Source organism: Scatophagus argus, chromosome 9 (assembly GCF_020382885.2).
Source record: "Scatophagus argus isolate fScaArg1 chromosome 9, fScaArg1.pri, whole genome shotgun sequence".
Lineage (NCBI taxonomy): Eukaryota > Metazoa > Chordata > Actinopteri > Scatophagidae > Scatophagus > Scatophagus argus.
Window position 1 is genome coordinate 4,975,254 of NC_058501.1, and position 17,265 is coordinate 4,992,518.

A 17,265-nucleotide genomic window follows, 5' to 3' on the forward strand; every position below is an offset into this window, starting at 1 on the left:
TAAAAAAAAAAAAAGATATGAAGAAGCCCCAATGTAGAAAAACTGGCCTTTATTTAGTCTTTTTACATATGGCTTTAGCTTTTCTTTTATTACAAACAGGTTTTACAAAAGGTTCTGAAGACTTTACAATCAACCACAGGTGGAAAATCATGGAGATGTTGACTTTGCAACAACACATCTATGATCAGAGGCTCCCACACGGCCAAAAAAAAGCAGTCAGATATTTAAAAAAAACAAAACAAAACAAACAAAAAAAAAAAAATGGACAAGGAAACAGTTGTCTTGAAACACTGCGGTATAACATCAGACAAGGGACAAACCAGATGGACTGACTCAACTGAAATGTTGCAGTCCCAAACAAGAATGCAAAGCGTACGTGATTCCCTTTTCTGCACCCGACCTCTCATTTAAGTCACATATGTTTACACACCGCTGAGCCAAAACCGTTGATGCGAAATTAACATTTAATCTCTCCACTGTTTGTCCAACGGTGCTCACTGTACCTTCATGTCTCACAAAGAGCAAAAACAAAGACGACATCAAAAGCAAAGGCCAGTTGATCGTTGTGGCCCAGAGTTGTGTGACCTGATGTATGTTGACCGTTTTCATTCTCTACACAGTAAACTCCAGTCGTTAGCCACAACATCGAATTTCTAAACATGATCAGTATTTTCTACATGTCTAATTACTACAATACAGCTCTTTCAATCAGTTATTTGATTCAGTGGAATTAGAAGACAGAATCAAGAGTATCAAATGCATACGTAAAAATCATTAACACCGCATTACATTAGATTGCACTGCATCTAGTTTCAGTTTTCAATGATCCATCGGCTGACACTCAACGTGTATAAAAGTTGTTTCAATTTCCAGACAGGTTTTAAGGTTTAAGTCCATCATGAAGACCTTAGATCGAAGTTCATCTCAGAAAAGGTGTTGCATAAACAGGATATGAAGTCTTTTGCATACAGAGGTCTGCAGAGTGGACTCGGTCTCATGTCTCTCTCCTCGCCTTCTTCTTCTTTGCCGGCTTGGGTGCTTGGCTCTCCTCAGGTTTTTCTGTGGAAATGCAAAAAGATAGTGGGGAGATAAGTCACACAACTCCAAACATGTGATTCACACGACTTTTCTTAACAAATGCGGAACAAGCCGTTTCGAGTCATGAAGATCGCACATCTATTTAGTTGACTGCTGAGAACAGATTTCACTGACTTCTGTTCTTAGTGTCACTCTGACATGAATGCTCACTGAGTACACGGACAACAAGTCCAGAAAATGTGCATGAAGTGAACGGATTTGACTTGAGGGAAGTTGAGTCAGTCTGCAACATTAACTGATTCTTCAAATAAAAATTTTAAAATGTATTTTCTTGGTGGCAACCTGGCTGTTAATCTACACAATGGAGAAACAGAGTTTGGTAGGATGCTGTGTATCACAGCAAAATATTCAGACAAGAAACTGAACAATGGGCATTTGGGGGGGTTTATCGCAGCAAGGTGCACATGACTGAAAAAACAAAACAGAAAAATAATTAGTCTCAGGAAAAGAAGAGGTTCCAGTACCACAATACGAAGCGGACCATCGAAACAGAAGCAGTGGTTGGACATTTTAAAAGATGGCTGACAACGAAAAGCATTTACAGAATTTATGGTTCAATTTAAGGTCAAACTAATGTGAAATACACTTTTTCCAAATACATGTAACCAAGGTGTTTAAAAAGCTGATGTGGCTGCTCCCACAGTCTGGGGTGACAGAGGGTGAAAAGAGGTGCTGCAGCAACACAGATTGAGAAATATGTGTTTTTGAACATTAAAGCATGTAAAGATGTTTTAGCAGACCACCCAAATAAAAGTATGAACCTGAGAAAGAGCGTAATATGTCGTCTTTAAAAACTGGAGAAGTAAAAACAATGAATATATGCAAGATCTATCGGGATCGCACTGCTTTTCCTTATGTATGTTACTGCATTTAACAAGCTGATCTCAAATCTGGCCACAATAATTCTCAGAGCCCCAGGTATGCCGCCTCATACCTTCTTGCACCTCCATCAAAAACCCATGCAAACCAGTGTTACCAAGATATGTACCAACAAGGAGGCTGTCACCACTGTCATATCGTACCCAATCTGAGGTAAAATGTTAATAGTTTAGGTAGTAAACTCTTTTCTGGCTAACAGGAATAAAGAAAAGAACGTTGATTGGGCTAATATCAACCCACAAAGTCAAAAAGTAACTGCATTATTTTACAGAAACAAGGATTTGTACAACTCTTCTTAGGATAGTCTAATGGGCGTGTTTAACCCCAATATGGGCCTCAAAATTGCATCATTGGTCAGCAAAGTCTCGATGAGGTATTTCCCCTGGACGATGGTGCCCTACACTCAGGAATCTGTATTACCTTGAGTGTGGCTAACGACTACGGTGCTTACTTTGTTGTACTGGAGCAGAGAGGTTGTTCTGCTTGGCGGTGGGCTCACCATCACTTGGCTTCTGTGGCACTTGTGTGACAGGGGGTTTCTGGGATATGTTGTCCTTCACTTGTTGCTCCACTCTGGTCTGTAGGAAAAGGGGAAATTGATTGATCACCTCAGCAAGTGAAGACTGAATGCAGCAGCTGTAATCTATAAACCTTTGGCAGGTGCAAAAGACACACATTCACACACCCTGGAACAGTTTCATGTTTCAGGCACACAATGTACACACTGCAAGCTTTAGTCAGATCTGTTTTTTGGGCCATTCGCATTTCTTTTTTTTCTTTTTTTTTTTACATTTATTTTAAAAGGTGGCTAATATCATATTTCCAGAGCCCATCTATACGCAGCATGTTGGATGGATTTAACAGTTCAACTCAATTTAACTGCTCTCTTTTTCTTGTGCACATACATGTGCAGGGCACAAATAGGCCACTAGCTAGATCACGAGGACTTCCTTTTCACGAGGAGTCATAAACTTTTGGTTGAGGTTGGTCACAATGCCTAAAAATCAGACCTGCATCTGATTTAGGAACAAAAATGAAAGTGGCCCAAAGATGAATTGAAAAGATCAAAGAAAATGTTTAATGAATCTGAGCAAATGAGCTCACATATGTGGCAAAAAACCCCCCAAATGAATAAAATCAGGTTTGAGCTATGTTTGGCTACAGATGGGATACAGTCCAAGATGATTTGCTCTTGTGTCGGTTTTTAGCACCACTGACCTCCACAGCAGCTGCCTTGACAGGCGGGACGGCAGCAGTGTTCTCCTGAACAGGTGGCTGCTTCTTCACCGAGGCTACAGGTGCCGCCTCCTTCTCTGGCTCCTCACCCTTCACAGGACGCAAGCCAAGTTTACACCAAACCATGCAGTGAATTCAAAAGAAAATTTCAGAAATGCCACAAACTGAAATATAAATTAGCTAATACCATCAGCAAAGAAGGTAGACAAGCTTCCTGAATGTGATAATAATACAGTCACCAGTTACCTGCCCAGCTGCCTCTTCAGGAGCCTTCTTCTTCTTCTTTTTCTTCTTTTTAGTTTTAGCTGCCCCATCAACAGCGGCCTCTCCTTTGTCCTTCTCATCATCATCGTCGTCCTGACAAACCACACACAAATAATACGTGACTTGGCAATGCGAGACAAGATTCAAAATAAAAACTGAGCAGCCAAACAAAGCTGCACCTATGGCACTGACGGTCTGAACACTTCAGGTTTCGCAATCTGTTAATAATGGTGTCATTATCTGTGGTTCTTATATTTTATATTTTTTATGTTTTGTTTAAATGCTTTTCATGTCTTACATAAAGCACGTTGAATTGCCTTGTTAAGCAGCAAGCTGTGACAGAAAAATGCACGAAATATAAAGAGATTTCTTCTGTTCTGCTGATTTGATCGGGATACGTATGAATACAATTACAGTGCACTCTGGTAAAGCAACCAAGTGCAGGATTTGAAAATCTTTTACTCTGGCTCCATCTGGTGGCAGCACCATGAACAGCACTGACAGACAGCAATGCATGCCACAAAACTCTAGATAGATAGATATATACATAAATATACTAGATATATCCCAGGCTGGGAAATTACAGTGCGGCAGCAGCAATACACACAATAAGCTATACAAAATGTTAAAAAAAGCAATATAAAAAAAAAAGTGGCAATATAAAGTATATATACAAGGCAATATAAAAAGTGTATATACAACAAATACACTTTCTTGTCTACTGCCACTAAAATTATTATTATTAATTATTAACAGCTCAATAGTATTATTCATGTAATATCTGACTATTAATCACAGCACGTTTCACGTTTCAAGTCAAAATGTCTGCCATGACAGACATTGTCTGCTCTGATCTGTCACGTTTACAGAATACACGTGTGCGAGTGTATCATGGGTGTGCAGGGGTTTGTAATATTCGTAAATTAAGCACAAAAGCACAGCTCAGTATTCAGTGTATTGTGTTGAGTCACTGCTACAAGCAGCAGGCCACAGTTATGAACCAGGACACCTGCCATTGTTTGCTTTGCTATACTTTTGCAATACTTCCAAACAACTCTATGAATACTTAGTTTTGTCCAAAGCCTGGGCATACTTACAGCGGCCCCAATCAGCAGATTAACCTTGGTGGGCTCAGGGAGGGGCTGCTCCTGAGCCGGAGGGGGCTCAGAAGTCGGCTCTTCATAGTTGCCCCAGACTTCAGAGGGGGCGTTCCAGTCAGAGCTGGGGTCGACTGAGCCACCATCTGGAGGAACACAAAGACCGTCAGAAAATAGTGAGCGATGAAAAGGGGCGTCATGAGTATAAAGATAAATCAAAGTGAAACAGAGCAGCATATAAAACCGATAAAGTGGCCTTACTGAGTCCAGACCACTCGTCGTCCACTCGGGGCTGACTGAGCCAGGACAGGTCCCTCACAGGCTCTACAAAGACACCAGAACAGTAATGGGGTTTGTCTATACACATGTGGTGGCCTGGCTTGATTCGGCACATCAGCCCAGCAAGAAATGGGTTCACATTCCCCTTACCACAGGACTAACTGCACGAAGGCTCCTCTTCTAAAATGTCAATGGGGCTGTTTCTGCTTGTAACAAAGTTCCTCTAATTCTGTGTTCAGCTCATTTCATTTTCTATAAATTCCTTGCAGTAAAATCCCCGTTACCTTGTTATTTAAAAGCTTTTATGATGAACAAGGACAAATTTTGAAATGTTGGGCTTTGACTCACAGTAACTTAACACGTCTCCTACAGCTGTGAGCAGACATTATGAAACAGTAACTAGCGGTATTATCTGAAAGCACAAACAGGAACGCAGGAGAGAAACTAAACTTCAAGCCACAGAGATTCAGCCTGACTACACCTGCACTTGTTACATCATCAGTTTACTGTATACTTACCAGCACTGAGTCCAGCTAAAGACACAAGATTTCGCTCAGCTGTGGGAATCCCCTTTTCAATAACCGTCCACGACTCTGAAACACAATTCACACATGCTACATTGTCACCGTTGATGAGGACAGCTTTAGCGTTATACTGCTTAAAATAACTTTCAATTTCTGATGAGGTATTTCTTTGGTTCCATATTAAAAGGATAACTGCATATTTTCCCCTCTAACCTTAGTGGTAATTTTCTGGCTTTGGCATGATGCAGTTTTTCAGTTCTGACAAATTGAAACAAAAGATGTTTCCTCTACAAGCTAAACTTTAATAGATGTTTCTGTAGCGCTCTCATCCTTCTCACCTGAAGATACTGAAAAATGCATTACTTTCATTATCATTCAATCTGTAGTTGATTTTTTTCGATTAGTCAATTCTGTCTATAAAATGCAAGCAAATGTTGAAAAATGCCATCACAAGGTCCATTTAATAGCTTTTGGTTTACCCAGATGTATTTTAATTAAAAGTGGAAGAACATACGATGATCAGGTGATAAGATCAAAAGCTCAAGAACAGCTACTGAGGCAGAGGGCAGACGGTTTTCTCAACTGTGGTTTTCAAAGTGGCGAATGAACATTGAGCCCACAGTGCTTCACTATGTGTGACACTGCAGCTAACGCAGAGGTTATCAGGCTGAAACTGCTTCATGAAATGCCATAAAACTTTAAAGCATTACACCAACACATGCAGGGTCCAACAACAGGGCAATTAAGTAGCAGAGGTAAGTAAAAAGTTTTTACCATTAATATCCCCACTCCACAGTGACTCTTTCTCTCTGCTGGTTGTCCAGGGATCTGTCCTCTTAGGAACCGTGTGGGCGGGAACTTTTACAGTCACATCAGGCACACCAACAGATGCTGCTGCCACCTCATTATTGTTAACTAATACCAAGACAGAAACACTTGATATTTAGCCAGGATAAACATGGGTCAGTTTGTCATTAGTGAGGCACGGGAGACATCAGTGCTTTGGGTGTCTTTCTAAACTGGTAATCAGTCAATGGGTGAAGTATTTCTTGCTGATAATCACCTTGAGGTACAATAGCTTCAACCTTCTCTGCCTTCACTTTTGTAGATTCTCCTGAAAAGAAAGAGTTACAAAGGTCAATATATGCCAACTGCACTAACCGTGAGAGCCTCATCGTGAAGGGAGCACAAACACACACAAACACTTCAGGGAAAACTCACTAGAGACTCATGTTAATTCCCCTAAAGCCTCTAAAGTCCATCCTGTCAACAAGAGACCAAGCAAACGCAACAACAGCCTTGGCAGAGGAAGAGACATAAATATCTCTCTCTAGGTGCCATATTAGGCTGTTTATCAAATATGGTCTGGGGGGGGTTGTGCTTGGTGTCAATGTATGCTTGTTTAAAAAAAAAACAAAAAACAAAAAACAATGTTGCAAATTCCTTTTATGAATTTTAAATCTTCTCAAAAGAAGCACTTCATAACCTAAATGAGAACATACATGGTTTTAATAAGTAACACCAAGAGCCACCTTTTTTCTTCTTCTGGTTGGTAGACCCAGAAGCTGCAGGGGCCTTGGGTTGCCCTGGGGGAGTGCTCACAGGAGTGGCCCCTCCTCCAGGACTGGCTGAGCCATCACTGGAACTTTTATCCTTCTTGCGTTGCTCACGCTTCTCCTTGTTGCTGACCTTGGTTTCCCATGTGCCTGAAAAGTAACAAGAGTGTGGAATTAGTTGCAAAATGTTGCAAGGGCTCATTCAAGGATTAGAGGAGGAAACATAATATGGATTACAGCATAAAGGAATAGGTGCAGAGACTGTTCACATACATGACATATGTACATTGCTGAGAAAAAGAGAGGTCCCATTTAACCACACCAGTTACCAATTAAGCTGTCATTCTTTAACCACTCTACATTCAAATTCATTTCAAAATATTAATAAAATAAATTGAATTATGCTATGGCTTGGCTATTTAAAATTGTGGGTTGATATTAAACTAAAATAAGCCAACAGATCATATCACTTTGAGTAATAACTTCATTATGATGTGATTCATAATATTTCACCTTCTTCTGGTTCTTTTCCATCTGTAGTCACCGTCTTTACCTCCTTTACAGTCTGTTTGGCCTTCTTCTTAGATTTCTTTCCCTGCAAGAAGAGGAAAAGTGGGCACAGAGCAGAAAAGAATACCAGTGTATCTGACAAAAAGATAGAGCTGGGACTACAGTGCAGATACTATGCAGTACATACGATTTCACATCCAAGCACGGCCACTGGGCAAGAGACCTGTGCTAACCCTGACACTCAATGAGCATGCTCCAGCCACTTCTATTTATAAGTGAAACTACATCCACTGTCTCAAGACTCCCTAAATGTTACATGTCCTTTTTGTAAGCACTATTTCCATCTCTTTGTGTATACTTATTTAGTCCTTTAGGTATACAATTTGTGTTATATTATTATATTCAGAGCATGGCATTAAATGAAAGGCTACACCTTGTGCTGTCTTATGTCAGGAGCCACCTTACAGGAATTTGCTGCATAAGCGAGTGATGAACTGTAACCTAATGCTGCCAGCTGATCTGGTTACATCACTGCAGAGTGACAGTGAGAAAACGTGGTGTTTTCCCCAACTACCTTTCATTGAAGAGGACCCAAAAAATAGTTATGGCAGTTAATTGCAAACATAACCCGGACACATCCATCACTCTGGTCGTGCCTGAAGATGTTCAGGTGACATAATTTTGTGGCATGTGTGCGTTGTAATAAGTCGACGGTACAGCAAGTTACCTCTGCAACCTTCTCAGCCTTGACTTCTGATGGGGGCGGCTGGTGATGTGGCACTATCTCTTCCGAAAGTATGGCTTCTTCCTGTGGTTCAGCAACAGCTCTCCCATTTGACTGGGCTTTCTAGAAGGCACACGTGAAGAAATAAAAGCAATTTAAGGGCCATGACAATTTTATCCACATTATTCTTAAGCAATCGATACATAACAACATCCAAGGTTAGCACAGCCAGATTGAAAATTAGCCTGAAGCCTAACTTGGGGTTTTAGCCATGTCAGAGGATTCAACTGACACGGTGCTGTTAGCATGACAGCTAGCTTTGCTAACAGTATGGCTATCAAGCTACGACAGGGTGTAAGCTAGACTGACTTCATTTACATTACGTGCCTTTTCCGCCTTCTTCTTCTTTCTCTTCGGTTCCTCGGACTTGACTGGTTTACTGACACCTCGCTTTACTTCAATGCCGTCGTCCACAGGGCTTACAGTGGATCGTTTCTTGAAGACAGCCCGGTAGACTGCGGCCCACAGGGCGAACATTAGCACTAGTCCGGTGCATGCCGCTAAGAGGATCACCCATGGCGGTATAAGCTCAGGCTTCAGTCCCAAATCCAAACCGAACTCGGAGCGCAACAGCCCCAGGCCTTTGGACAGCAGTTCATTCAGACGATTTGTAACCAGCTTGAACTGCTCAGAGGCCGCTTCCTGCCACTGTTCCATTAGTATTGTTTTTTGAACAACAGACCGATTAGTCACGCTTTACTTGCCGCTATTAGCTGCAAGCTAACTTTAACCCTAGCCTGCAGTGCTAGCTAAAAATAACGGAACGACTTCGACATGATGGAAGAAAATAAATGTATCCTCTCTTCCGCCAGTAACATCGGCCTAGGCAGACAGCCAGCTAGCTACCTAAATTTTTTGAAGGCTGTGGTGACAAATAACTAACCAGCCACCAGGCTAGCCGATATCATCGTAAGATGTTATGCCACCGTTAGCTGACTACCACAATGCATCCACTGTGACCGCTAGTAAAGCAGGTTCACCTCATATGGCTCCGTTTTGAGTGGAGGAGAAGCGTTGCCTTCACTGTTCTTCGTAAATCGAGGTTTCCACTTTGTGTATTGCAACCGCCTATATTGCCCTAGTAAATGTAAACTAAATCATTGTTTTCGAAGTTATTGTTATCTTGAAGACAACATGTCTCCGATGTGTTTTAAGTGGCAAACCGAAGAAGGTGATTATTCTTATAAAATAGCATTGCTTTACAATGTTACTTGACAAAATTTGTATCATAGTTGATCTCAGTTGACAAGGCGCTTTAAAGAGCAAATTCTGATCTTTCTTGTGTCATATAAGCGCACTTAAAGTATACACCACTCAGTGACATTAAAACCACTGACAGGTGAAGGGAATAACACAAATCATTTGTTGACAATGCAGTGTTCTGCGAGGAAACCTTTTGTTCTGGCAACCATATGAGTGTTCTTTGACACACCACCCAGATTAAATACCCTTAAATACACTTTAAATACATGTTGCGCCTGATCAGTGCGTGTGCACATACACGCATAATTTTTTTCCCCTTCATCGTGGAAATGTACATATATCCCATGATCATTGAAAGCAACACGACCTGGCAGTGCCAGCTCTAACAAAATGGGCGGGGCTACAATTTCCCCCTTGCCGATTGGCCCAATGTAGAGTATTACTGTAGTTGTAGTCTGTAGTTGCTTGTTTTTCGTTGATCTTTTGTTTCCTTATGTAAAGGAAACACAAATCCTAATTCTAATAATAATTATACACCAATAGCTATTATTTAGTAGCTTCTGAAGGGCTGGGGTAAAATAATAAATGTATTAGGTGTATAGCAGGTCAAAACGGTCACAGGTACGCAGCTTCTTCTCACACTAATGCAACATTGATTCCCCACTACTATTAACATTAAATACTGGAAAAAAAGACTGGACAACTTATTTGCATCCAAGTTTATTTTGAAATTCCCTACTCCCCCTGTACAAGAAAAAGAGGACTTTCCACAAAGGCAGCAGTGAACTGTCAGTGATAGTACTTTTCTAGGGAAGGAAAAAACTTATAATCACAGTGTCTTCTTTTCGTCTTTTAAATACGTCTACTGCTGTCATCTTTGGCTGGGTTTCGGCAGACAGCCTCCTGTCAAACCACATTCCTGGGAAGCGAAGGTTTAAGCCAATAGAACAGGGCTGTGGGCTTTACAATTTACAGTGCCAATGCAGGAATGTTCTGTACTGTATACCTTTTCCTCGTTAACACAAAAAGAAAAAAACAATAAAAATTGAAATAAAAATAACAAGCCGTTTGTGTTCACAACACAAACAAATATTACTGCCCGGGGAGATAGCGACAGTATGTCGAATTTCATAAAATTGTATAGACAAAAAATAAATCTACAAAAATGGAGCTAGGTAAATATTACACAACAGTAAACATGTTTTTCTTTTTTTCCTTTTTTTTAAACTCTTTTCCATTGAACCTCTACACAAAACCAAAATTCTTGGTCTTAATGGCTAGCAGGAGTTTCTGTTTGAGTATCTGTTTCGAAGAATAGAGTGGCACGTAAAGACGTGAGATGCAGGTATTGGCTGTGGGGAGGTGCTGGTCATCTGGAGGCCGGATGGTGATGGAGGGCATCGGCTGGAAGCCCTCCTCGCTGGCTGGCAGAGAAGGGCTTGAGGTCCAGAAGTACACCTGAAGAAAAGAAAAATCATTACTCACATTTCCCACTGAAATATTTTGTAATGTTTAAATGTTTGTGTTTTGGGATGAAGAAAAAAAGCAGCCAGAGGGTTTGAATAAATTATATTATTAAATACATGTTTGCTTGTTGGTGTTCATTAGTGCTCGTTACACATCACTTGATTCTTACAATGAAATGACAGACTAAAGGCTAGTCTCCACACGACACAACTATGCCACTCAAGATGCATTTCAACAGAAACAATACAACATTTAAATAATGCAATGGTTCTGTAGAAGGCCATGCTCCTGCTCTGTCACAAGATCAAGAAATCTGAGGTAAATTTTACTGTCACATATGTGGGTATACAATAAGGCTGTAGCCCATACAAAGAGTTTCAGTCAAATTACATCTCTATTTATCACTATTCTTTATCACTCACAGAATAAATGTAGACTGTATTGTTCTTAGTGTTATCACTTTGAACGCACAGCTAAACAGGTGCAAGAATTACGAACTGTAAGGGGGGTCTTGAGGTTGTGGAACGACATGTTGCCAGCACAACATGTCCAGACTTAAAAAGGGTAAAAGTCTTAATTCCCTGGTAGTGGCCCCTAAAAGTCCTCTAAACCAGACTAAAGTAGTTACAGCTGACTGACCAAGCACTACCTGTGAGAAATGCAGTCTTTCAGCCTTGCAGGTCTTAAAAAAAACATGCATTTTAAGTGTGCCACAAATAAAGTTTCTAAATGTGTGTTTTACAAAGGGATTAAAAGACCAACAGCTATTCCAAACTATTCTCTGTTAATTATAATCTGAGCCTTAAAGGCATAACATTGGCAGCTGGTGTTAAGGCATTAAGCGATTCTGGAGAAAGATAGCTGAGGACCAGAAATGCCTCAAACACAGCAAAATAAAGAGAAAATAAGAAAATACACACATAGAATATTGTTTCTGATAGATATGTACACCAGCACACACTTCTGGTCATCAGCGATTGCCGATAGGTATCATTTTTGTATGAGTCTATGAATATTTTTCAATGCATATTTCACTTTTTAAGTGAAGTAACTCATGTAACTAATGACAATGCCAAGAACTGCACCGCTGAGAGCACCTGTTAGTCTCTGTTTTGAAGGTTAATAATGATGAGAACAGACTTACCAGATCTTGCCTCTCAGTCATGCTCATCTTCTCCACTATGGACCAAAACCAGCGTTTAAACTGCAGCAGTTTGTCTGCATTTTCCCCTGATGGATGGAGTACACATCTTTACTTAGTATGTTAAAGCAAATATTGTTCAGCAGTAAAACTTTCTGAGTCAGTGCAGCAAACAGAGATAAGACATTAAAATGGACACAGAGACACAGCCATAGAGCATAGGATCCAGACAGAGCAGCATACCAGATTCATCATTGAAAGAGGTGAAGCTGATGAGCATCTGGACGTTGACTTCTCCACAGCCGTTGACCAGAAGCCTGAAATCCTCTGCCGTCAGGTCCTCCAGGGCGTTCTTAGGGAGTACATCCAGCAAACCCTTTCTCATTGCCTATGAGAGACACAGACACATCATTATTATTGTGAATAGACATTTTGTTGAATGAAAAACCATTTGTCTGTGTTCTACAAAATTCATACTTCGAGATGAGATTTGTTAAAACGCTGGGAATCGCTGAATATAGTATTACAGAGCTTTACTCACATGGAGAGGCTGCTCAGCCACCACCAGCATTCTGTGCTCTGCATACTTTCTCACATACTCATACACGTTGAGGGGAGTTACTGGCATGTTGACCCCACCAGACAGAAGCTCCACCTGAACCAGTAAAAGTAAGACATCAACAAACACTTGTTTGTTTATGGCATAAACATATTTCAGAGATACACATTCATCATCTTTTCAGTATGGCATTCATAGTATTCAGATTCTGCTTTCAATGGCATAGATTACTGATAGTTATATTTTGCATAAGGACACAATGAATGAGGACAGATGTCACACACTGCACCTTGTTGCATGTACTTCTTAGTCTTGTGCTAGAACACAGTTTAAAATTCTACTTTTTATAATTATAGCTGCTGCGTTATAGATAAGAGTTGTTAGCATTAAGAGTTACAATCTACATCAGCGCAGTTCTCTACCTGTCCAGCCCCTTCCTCTTTGCAGAGGTCAATGGCAAAGGCCAGGTCCATGGCAGCAAATACTGCATCTGCTTCACCAGCCTGAGAATGGCGGATCAGCTGCCGCAGGCTCTCGTACATGACCGGGTCAAAGAATGCAAAGTCATGCCAGTTCACCTGCCGTACCAAAGATGATGCGTAGATTTAGGAACATTATTCTGAAAAGCTCCAACATTATAAAGCAGGGTGATTACTTTAAGTGCAAAAATATATTCTAAACAACTCATTTTCTCTTACCTTCCTCCCAAGGAGCACTTTGATGACATGTCTGTTCAACGTGATTGGACAGAGTTCATTCTGAAGCAGACATAACCCCAGTATTCTGTGGAGAAAATACATTTAGTTTTCATACTTTGTTCAAGGGAACTCATCTCCCCTTATTTGTCATTTTCTTTCTTTTGGTAAACAAGTTTCTATTTGACCAAACCTCCTATAAAACTGCCTTCATGTGTGACCAAACAAGACCACGATTCATTACCTGCCAATGTTACGGAAGCAGTTCAGCCTGGCCTCTGTATTCTTGCCGGGTCGTGGGGAGTAGAAGCCTCGTTTGCCAGGTTGGTAGAAGAGAGGAGCATTGTCATCCCCGTCATCTGGATCATCCAGCTCCATGTCAACCACACTGCGGGTTGAGCCATGACGCTTACGGTTCTCCTGTTGCTGCAATCAAAAAATATTGTAAGCATAAAGGAGAGAAATATGAGTTAGAATGCCAAATCAACCCTGATGTTTCATGATTATTATTGACAGAAATCAGATGACTAACTCTACATGTTAAGACAGCATAGAGTGCAAACAGAGATGCTGAGTTTACTTGTGCTTTCTCCGGAGCCTCCAGGAGACCCAGATCCAATATGCTATCAGCACCATTTTCCCTGGGAGAGATAGAGTGTTTATTGTTAGTTTATAAAACTTCTTAATGCAAGAAAATGTTGTAACAATTTCATTTTGATATAATTTACTCATACAACACCAGAGAGCAAGACCATATAAATTTCCCTATGGTGAACAGAGCCGATATAATGATAACTGTGTTTAGCACCTATGTCTGGGTGAATGATCAAATTACGATACCTTCCATGTGCAATGAGAAGCTCCATGGCTTCCTCCACCCTGGCTCGGAGAGAATCCTCACTAGCCAGCAGCAGCAGCAGCTGGGCAGGGGACAACTCCAGCAACATGCCTGTGATTTTACTGGCAAATGCCTGAGGAGACAAACACACAGGGAATGTAAGTATGGTGAAGGAAACCATCAGTTAGACTAGCTGTCACACATGTATTAACAGAATAGTCAAAGTATGTTTTCACTCATTCGAGAATTGATAAAGCTTGGTGACAGCAAAGTACACAGTCACATGTGCTCTAAATCTTGTGGGTTTTTTCATCTGATTGTTTGAATGTACAGTGCTGAATTTATTCAAATGTTCATAATTTAGATACGTTAACCTGTTCTTACATGACTAAAAATCTATTTAGACAACACAAAGCCTTGATGGATCTAGATGACTTCTTACCGGTTGCATTGCATGTACACGTGGGTAGAGCCTTTCACCCAAGGCCTGTCTGTGTGCAGGCAGGGGGTCAGGCTCATCACTTGGGTTTCCCTCTGATGAAGGCCTGAAAGGCCTGGTGTCTATGGACAGCTGCCTCCTTGAGTCTCTGTAGAACACAAACACACAGATAAACATCAGTCTCAAACAATACAGGCCTCTTTGTTTATTGTAAAAGGGGAATATATGTATTAACTTGGAGTTTACCTGTCTCGATCTCTCCGAGATCCAGCTCGAAGTCCACCGCTTCTCCTCTCTCTTTCCCGATCTCTATTTCTCAAGCGCTGCATTAGATCTGCAAACACAAACACACACATACATTGAAGATTACAAGTCCACCTTTGAGTGTAACTTGTTATTTTGAAAAAAAAAATTCTTAACTCTAGAGGTAACTGCTTTAATCATCACAAAAGTACTATTGAATGTGACAATGAAATTAAGTTCATTAATACAGTATAGTTTCTATGTATTGTCATACTTGAATTGTAATCGTGATGACACGTACTGCTGGCCTGCATGCCCTTGCTGACACTCTGAACACAGTCCAGATTGGGCAGCTTGTCATTGGAGAGCAGGGCCAAGGCGATGGCGGTGTAAAAACTGCGGGCCACACCGCTGCCCTCTCCTGGCTCATCTTTGAAAGTGACCTTCACCCGGTGCACGGCCATGGGTGTGGTTGTGCAGCGCCTGCCAAAGTGCGTGTTTAGCTGACGCATGGTCTGTTGTATTAGCTGATCTCGATCCCGATCAACCTCCAGGGCCAGGTCACGGGACTGCAGGTTCCTTAGCTTTTCCATCTCCCGACGGAACTTGGATTCCTTTACCTCAAAGCCACCTAACTCAGTAAGAATCTGGGGAAAACAACAAAATACAAAATCCTTACAAGCCTGCTCGCTAATATCTAGGTCACCATTACCCTGAAATATTTTTTATATTGAATCAAATAAATAGAAAAAGAGTTGTTAATCTGGTGCTCTCAACATCTTTGAGCTGGTTGTTAACAGAATAAGCAGAACATCCCAAAGCAAACACACCAGTAAATACTGGATGTACATTCCACAAGAAAGAGGACTCAGTTCTCTGCACTTTAATAGATACTGCAACAAGCTTCTATTTTCAAGTATTTAAAAAAAATGGGGTAACGTAAGAACAAGTGCTATTTTTACTTTGTTTTAATATATATTACGATAAAAATGTACCGATCCAGGTTCAGCTCCGACATCCTCCATGAAGACACGACCAAAAAGTTCCAGAGACAGACGCCAGCGGCCAAGTAGCATGTCATGTGAGATCATCATCCCCATGAAGCTGCAGTGAGGTCTGGGCAAACGAAGGAGAAAGGAGGACAAAATATGACAGTGTAAATGCATTGAATTAGAATATTAAGAGAAAACGATAGTATAAGACATTTCAGTTTTTTTTATACCTACATCATACATTTTCTTGTTCCATGTTAACTGTTGTCTTTCTTGCCCAGTATTACAGTTTGTATAAGATGTGGTAATTAACTGATGCCAGTTTGATTTGGACAAGCTGTATCTATCAGTTGATTTTTTTTGGTATAAAAACAGATGTCAGACACTTTAATGCACGGACATCTTCAAACAAACTGATTATAGCAGTGCATAATCCTCAAAAGATATCATGTTTGTTTACTACTGTGGTCAAAGAAATGCATAGAACTCTATATTGACCCCTTGACATTTGTCACCTCCATCATGCAAAACGCACGTTGAGTGCATTCACTGGAGGTGCGTGTGTAAAGTCCTAGCAAAAGCAAAACCAGAAAGACAGTTCAGACTGGCACCTGAACGACGGGAGAGGAGGTCCATCACTCTCAGTGAGGCCAATCTCAGCAAGTAGGCTGCTCTTCAGCTGGGCAGCAAGGTCATGGGGTGAAGGGCCTGGTTTTGAAGGCTCCAGCTCCTGTTCTGCCAGTGACTGGTTCCCAGTGCTCCGCTGTCCAGTTTCCATACTCATCACATTCTTCAGGTTGGCTGAGTAAGACATCTTAGTGGGCAGGATCTGTCAGGGTTCAGAGAAGTTATTTAGTAATGTGATCAAATTTTGGGATGATGAAAGTGTGATGATGAAAGAATGGAAATACGGAAATGAGTTACAGAACACAGGCTATGTTCCAATATCCACTGTTGAATTTCAGTCGAAGCAAAAAGAAAATCCAAAATATCCATTATTTCCTGATGTCTAATTTCCAATGCTCTGAAATGCCACTGGAAATCATGAAGAGGAAATAATGCATCCTGGAACATTCTTACAGATTTTTCTTCAAAACTGAAGTTACTTGTGTTTGTTATGTTTGGATATTAGAACACAGCTGCCAGCGTGTTTGTCCAGTGAAGAGGGGTGGTATACCTGAGAGGGGGAGGGTAGAGAGGAGCCCATGTTTACCTCCAGGCAGTTCCTGTCCATGCTCGCCTCAGCCAGGCCTTTGGTTGCCATGTAAGAGGAAGAGTACAAGCCCTGAGAGGGACGACCGAACAGATCCTCCTTCCTGGCATTCGGCTGTAAGAGAAAAGGCAAACTTAAGTTGAACTCAAAGACAGCAGGCTTATCTATTCTATCATCTTTCTGACTTAAAGCAGTCACTGGTGAGACTGAGCAAAATTTAAACCTCAGCGTGAGGGTGGTAATAACGA

At 41.0% G+C, this 17,265-nt stretch overlaps 2 protein-coding genes across 8 annotated transcripts in view; both read right to left on the minus strand.

Moving 5' to 3' along the window:
- Window positions 1–32: 32 nt before the first annotated feature.
- Window positions 33–9,236, minus strand: LOC124065044 (protein LYRIC-like). Of its 2 annotated transcripts, none has more exons than XM_046400063.1 (13): window positions 8,546–9,236; window positions 8,171–8,290; window positions 7,447–7,528; window positions 6,910–7,083; window positions 6,441–6,491; window positions 6,152–6,292; window positions 5,372–5,446; window positions 4,836–4,898; window positions 4,575–4,720; window positions 3,460–3,570; window positions 3,196–3,303; window positions 2,429–2,555; window positions 33–1,059 (listed from the first exon to the last, which is right to left on the minus strand). In XM_046400063.1, the coding sequence occupies exons 1-13, from the start codon at window positions 8,882–8,884 to the stop codon at window positions 995–997; spliced, it is 1,602 nt and encodes a 533-aa protein (XP_046256019.1). In that variant the 5' UTR covers window positions 8,885–9,236; the 3' UTR covers window positions 33–994. The 2 variants fall into 2 exon arrangements, with proteins under 2 accessions (XP_046256019.1, XP_046256020.1); XM_046400064.1 differs by having other exon boundaries at window positions 8,555–9,234.
- A 901-nt stretch (window positions 9,237–10,137) lies between these two features.
- ubr5 (ubiquitin protein ligase E3 component n-recognin 5) overlaps window positions 10,138–17,265 on the minus strand; it is a 33,833-nt gene continuing 26,705 nt past the window's right edge. For 3 of the 6 annotated variants that reach the window (XM_046398965.1, XM_046398961.1, XM_046398960.1), the window contains 15 exons: window positions 16,982–17,131; window positions 16,416–16,633; window positions 15,808–15,928; window positions 15,087–15,459; window positions 14,816–14,903; window positions 14,573–14,717; window positions 14,133–14,263; window positions 13,873–13,933; window positions 13,537–13,718; window positions 13,296–13,380; window positions 13,020–13,175; window positions 12,580–12,693; window positions 12,282–12,426; window positions 12,042–12,127; window positions 10,138–10,888 (listed from right to left, as the gene is read on the minus strand). In XM_046398965.1, the coding sequence (XP_046254921.1) occupies window positions 10,676–10,888; window positions 12,042–12,127; window positions 12,282–12,426; window positions 12,580–12,693; window positions 13,020–13,175; window positions 13,296–13,380; window positions 13,537–13,718; window positions 13,873–13,933; window positions 14,133–14,263; window positions 14,573–14,717; window positions 14,816–14,903; window positions 15,087–15,459; window positions 15,808–15,928; window positions 16,416–16,633; window positions 16,982–17,131 (2,268 nt within the window). In that variant the 3' untranslated portion in view covers window positions 10,138–10,675. The remainder of the gene's footprint in view (window positions 10,889–12,041; window positions 12,128–12,281; window positions 12,427–12,579; window positions 12,694–13,019; window positions 13,176–13,295; window positions 13,381–13,536; window positions 13,719–13,872; window positions 13,934–14,132; window positions 14,264–14,572; window positions 14,718–14,815; window positions 14,904–15,086; window positions 15,460–15,807; window positions 15,929–16,415; window positions 16,634–16,981; window positions 17,132–17,265) is intronic. The other 3 variants (XM_046398964.1, XM_046398963.1, XM_046398962.1) reach the window with 3 other exon arrangements.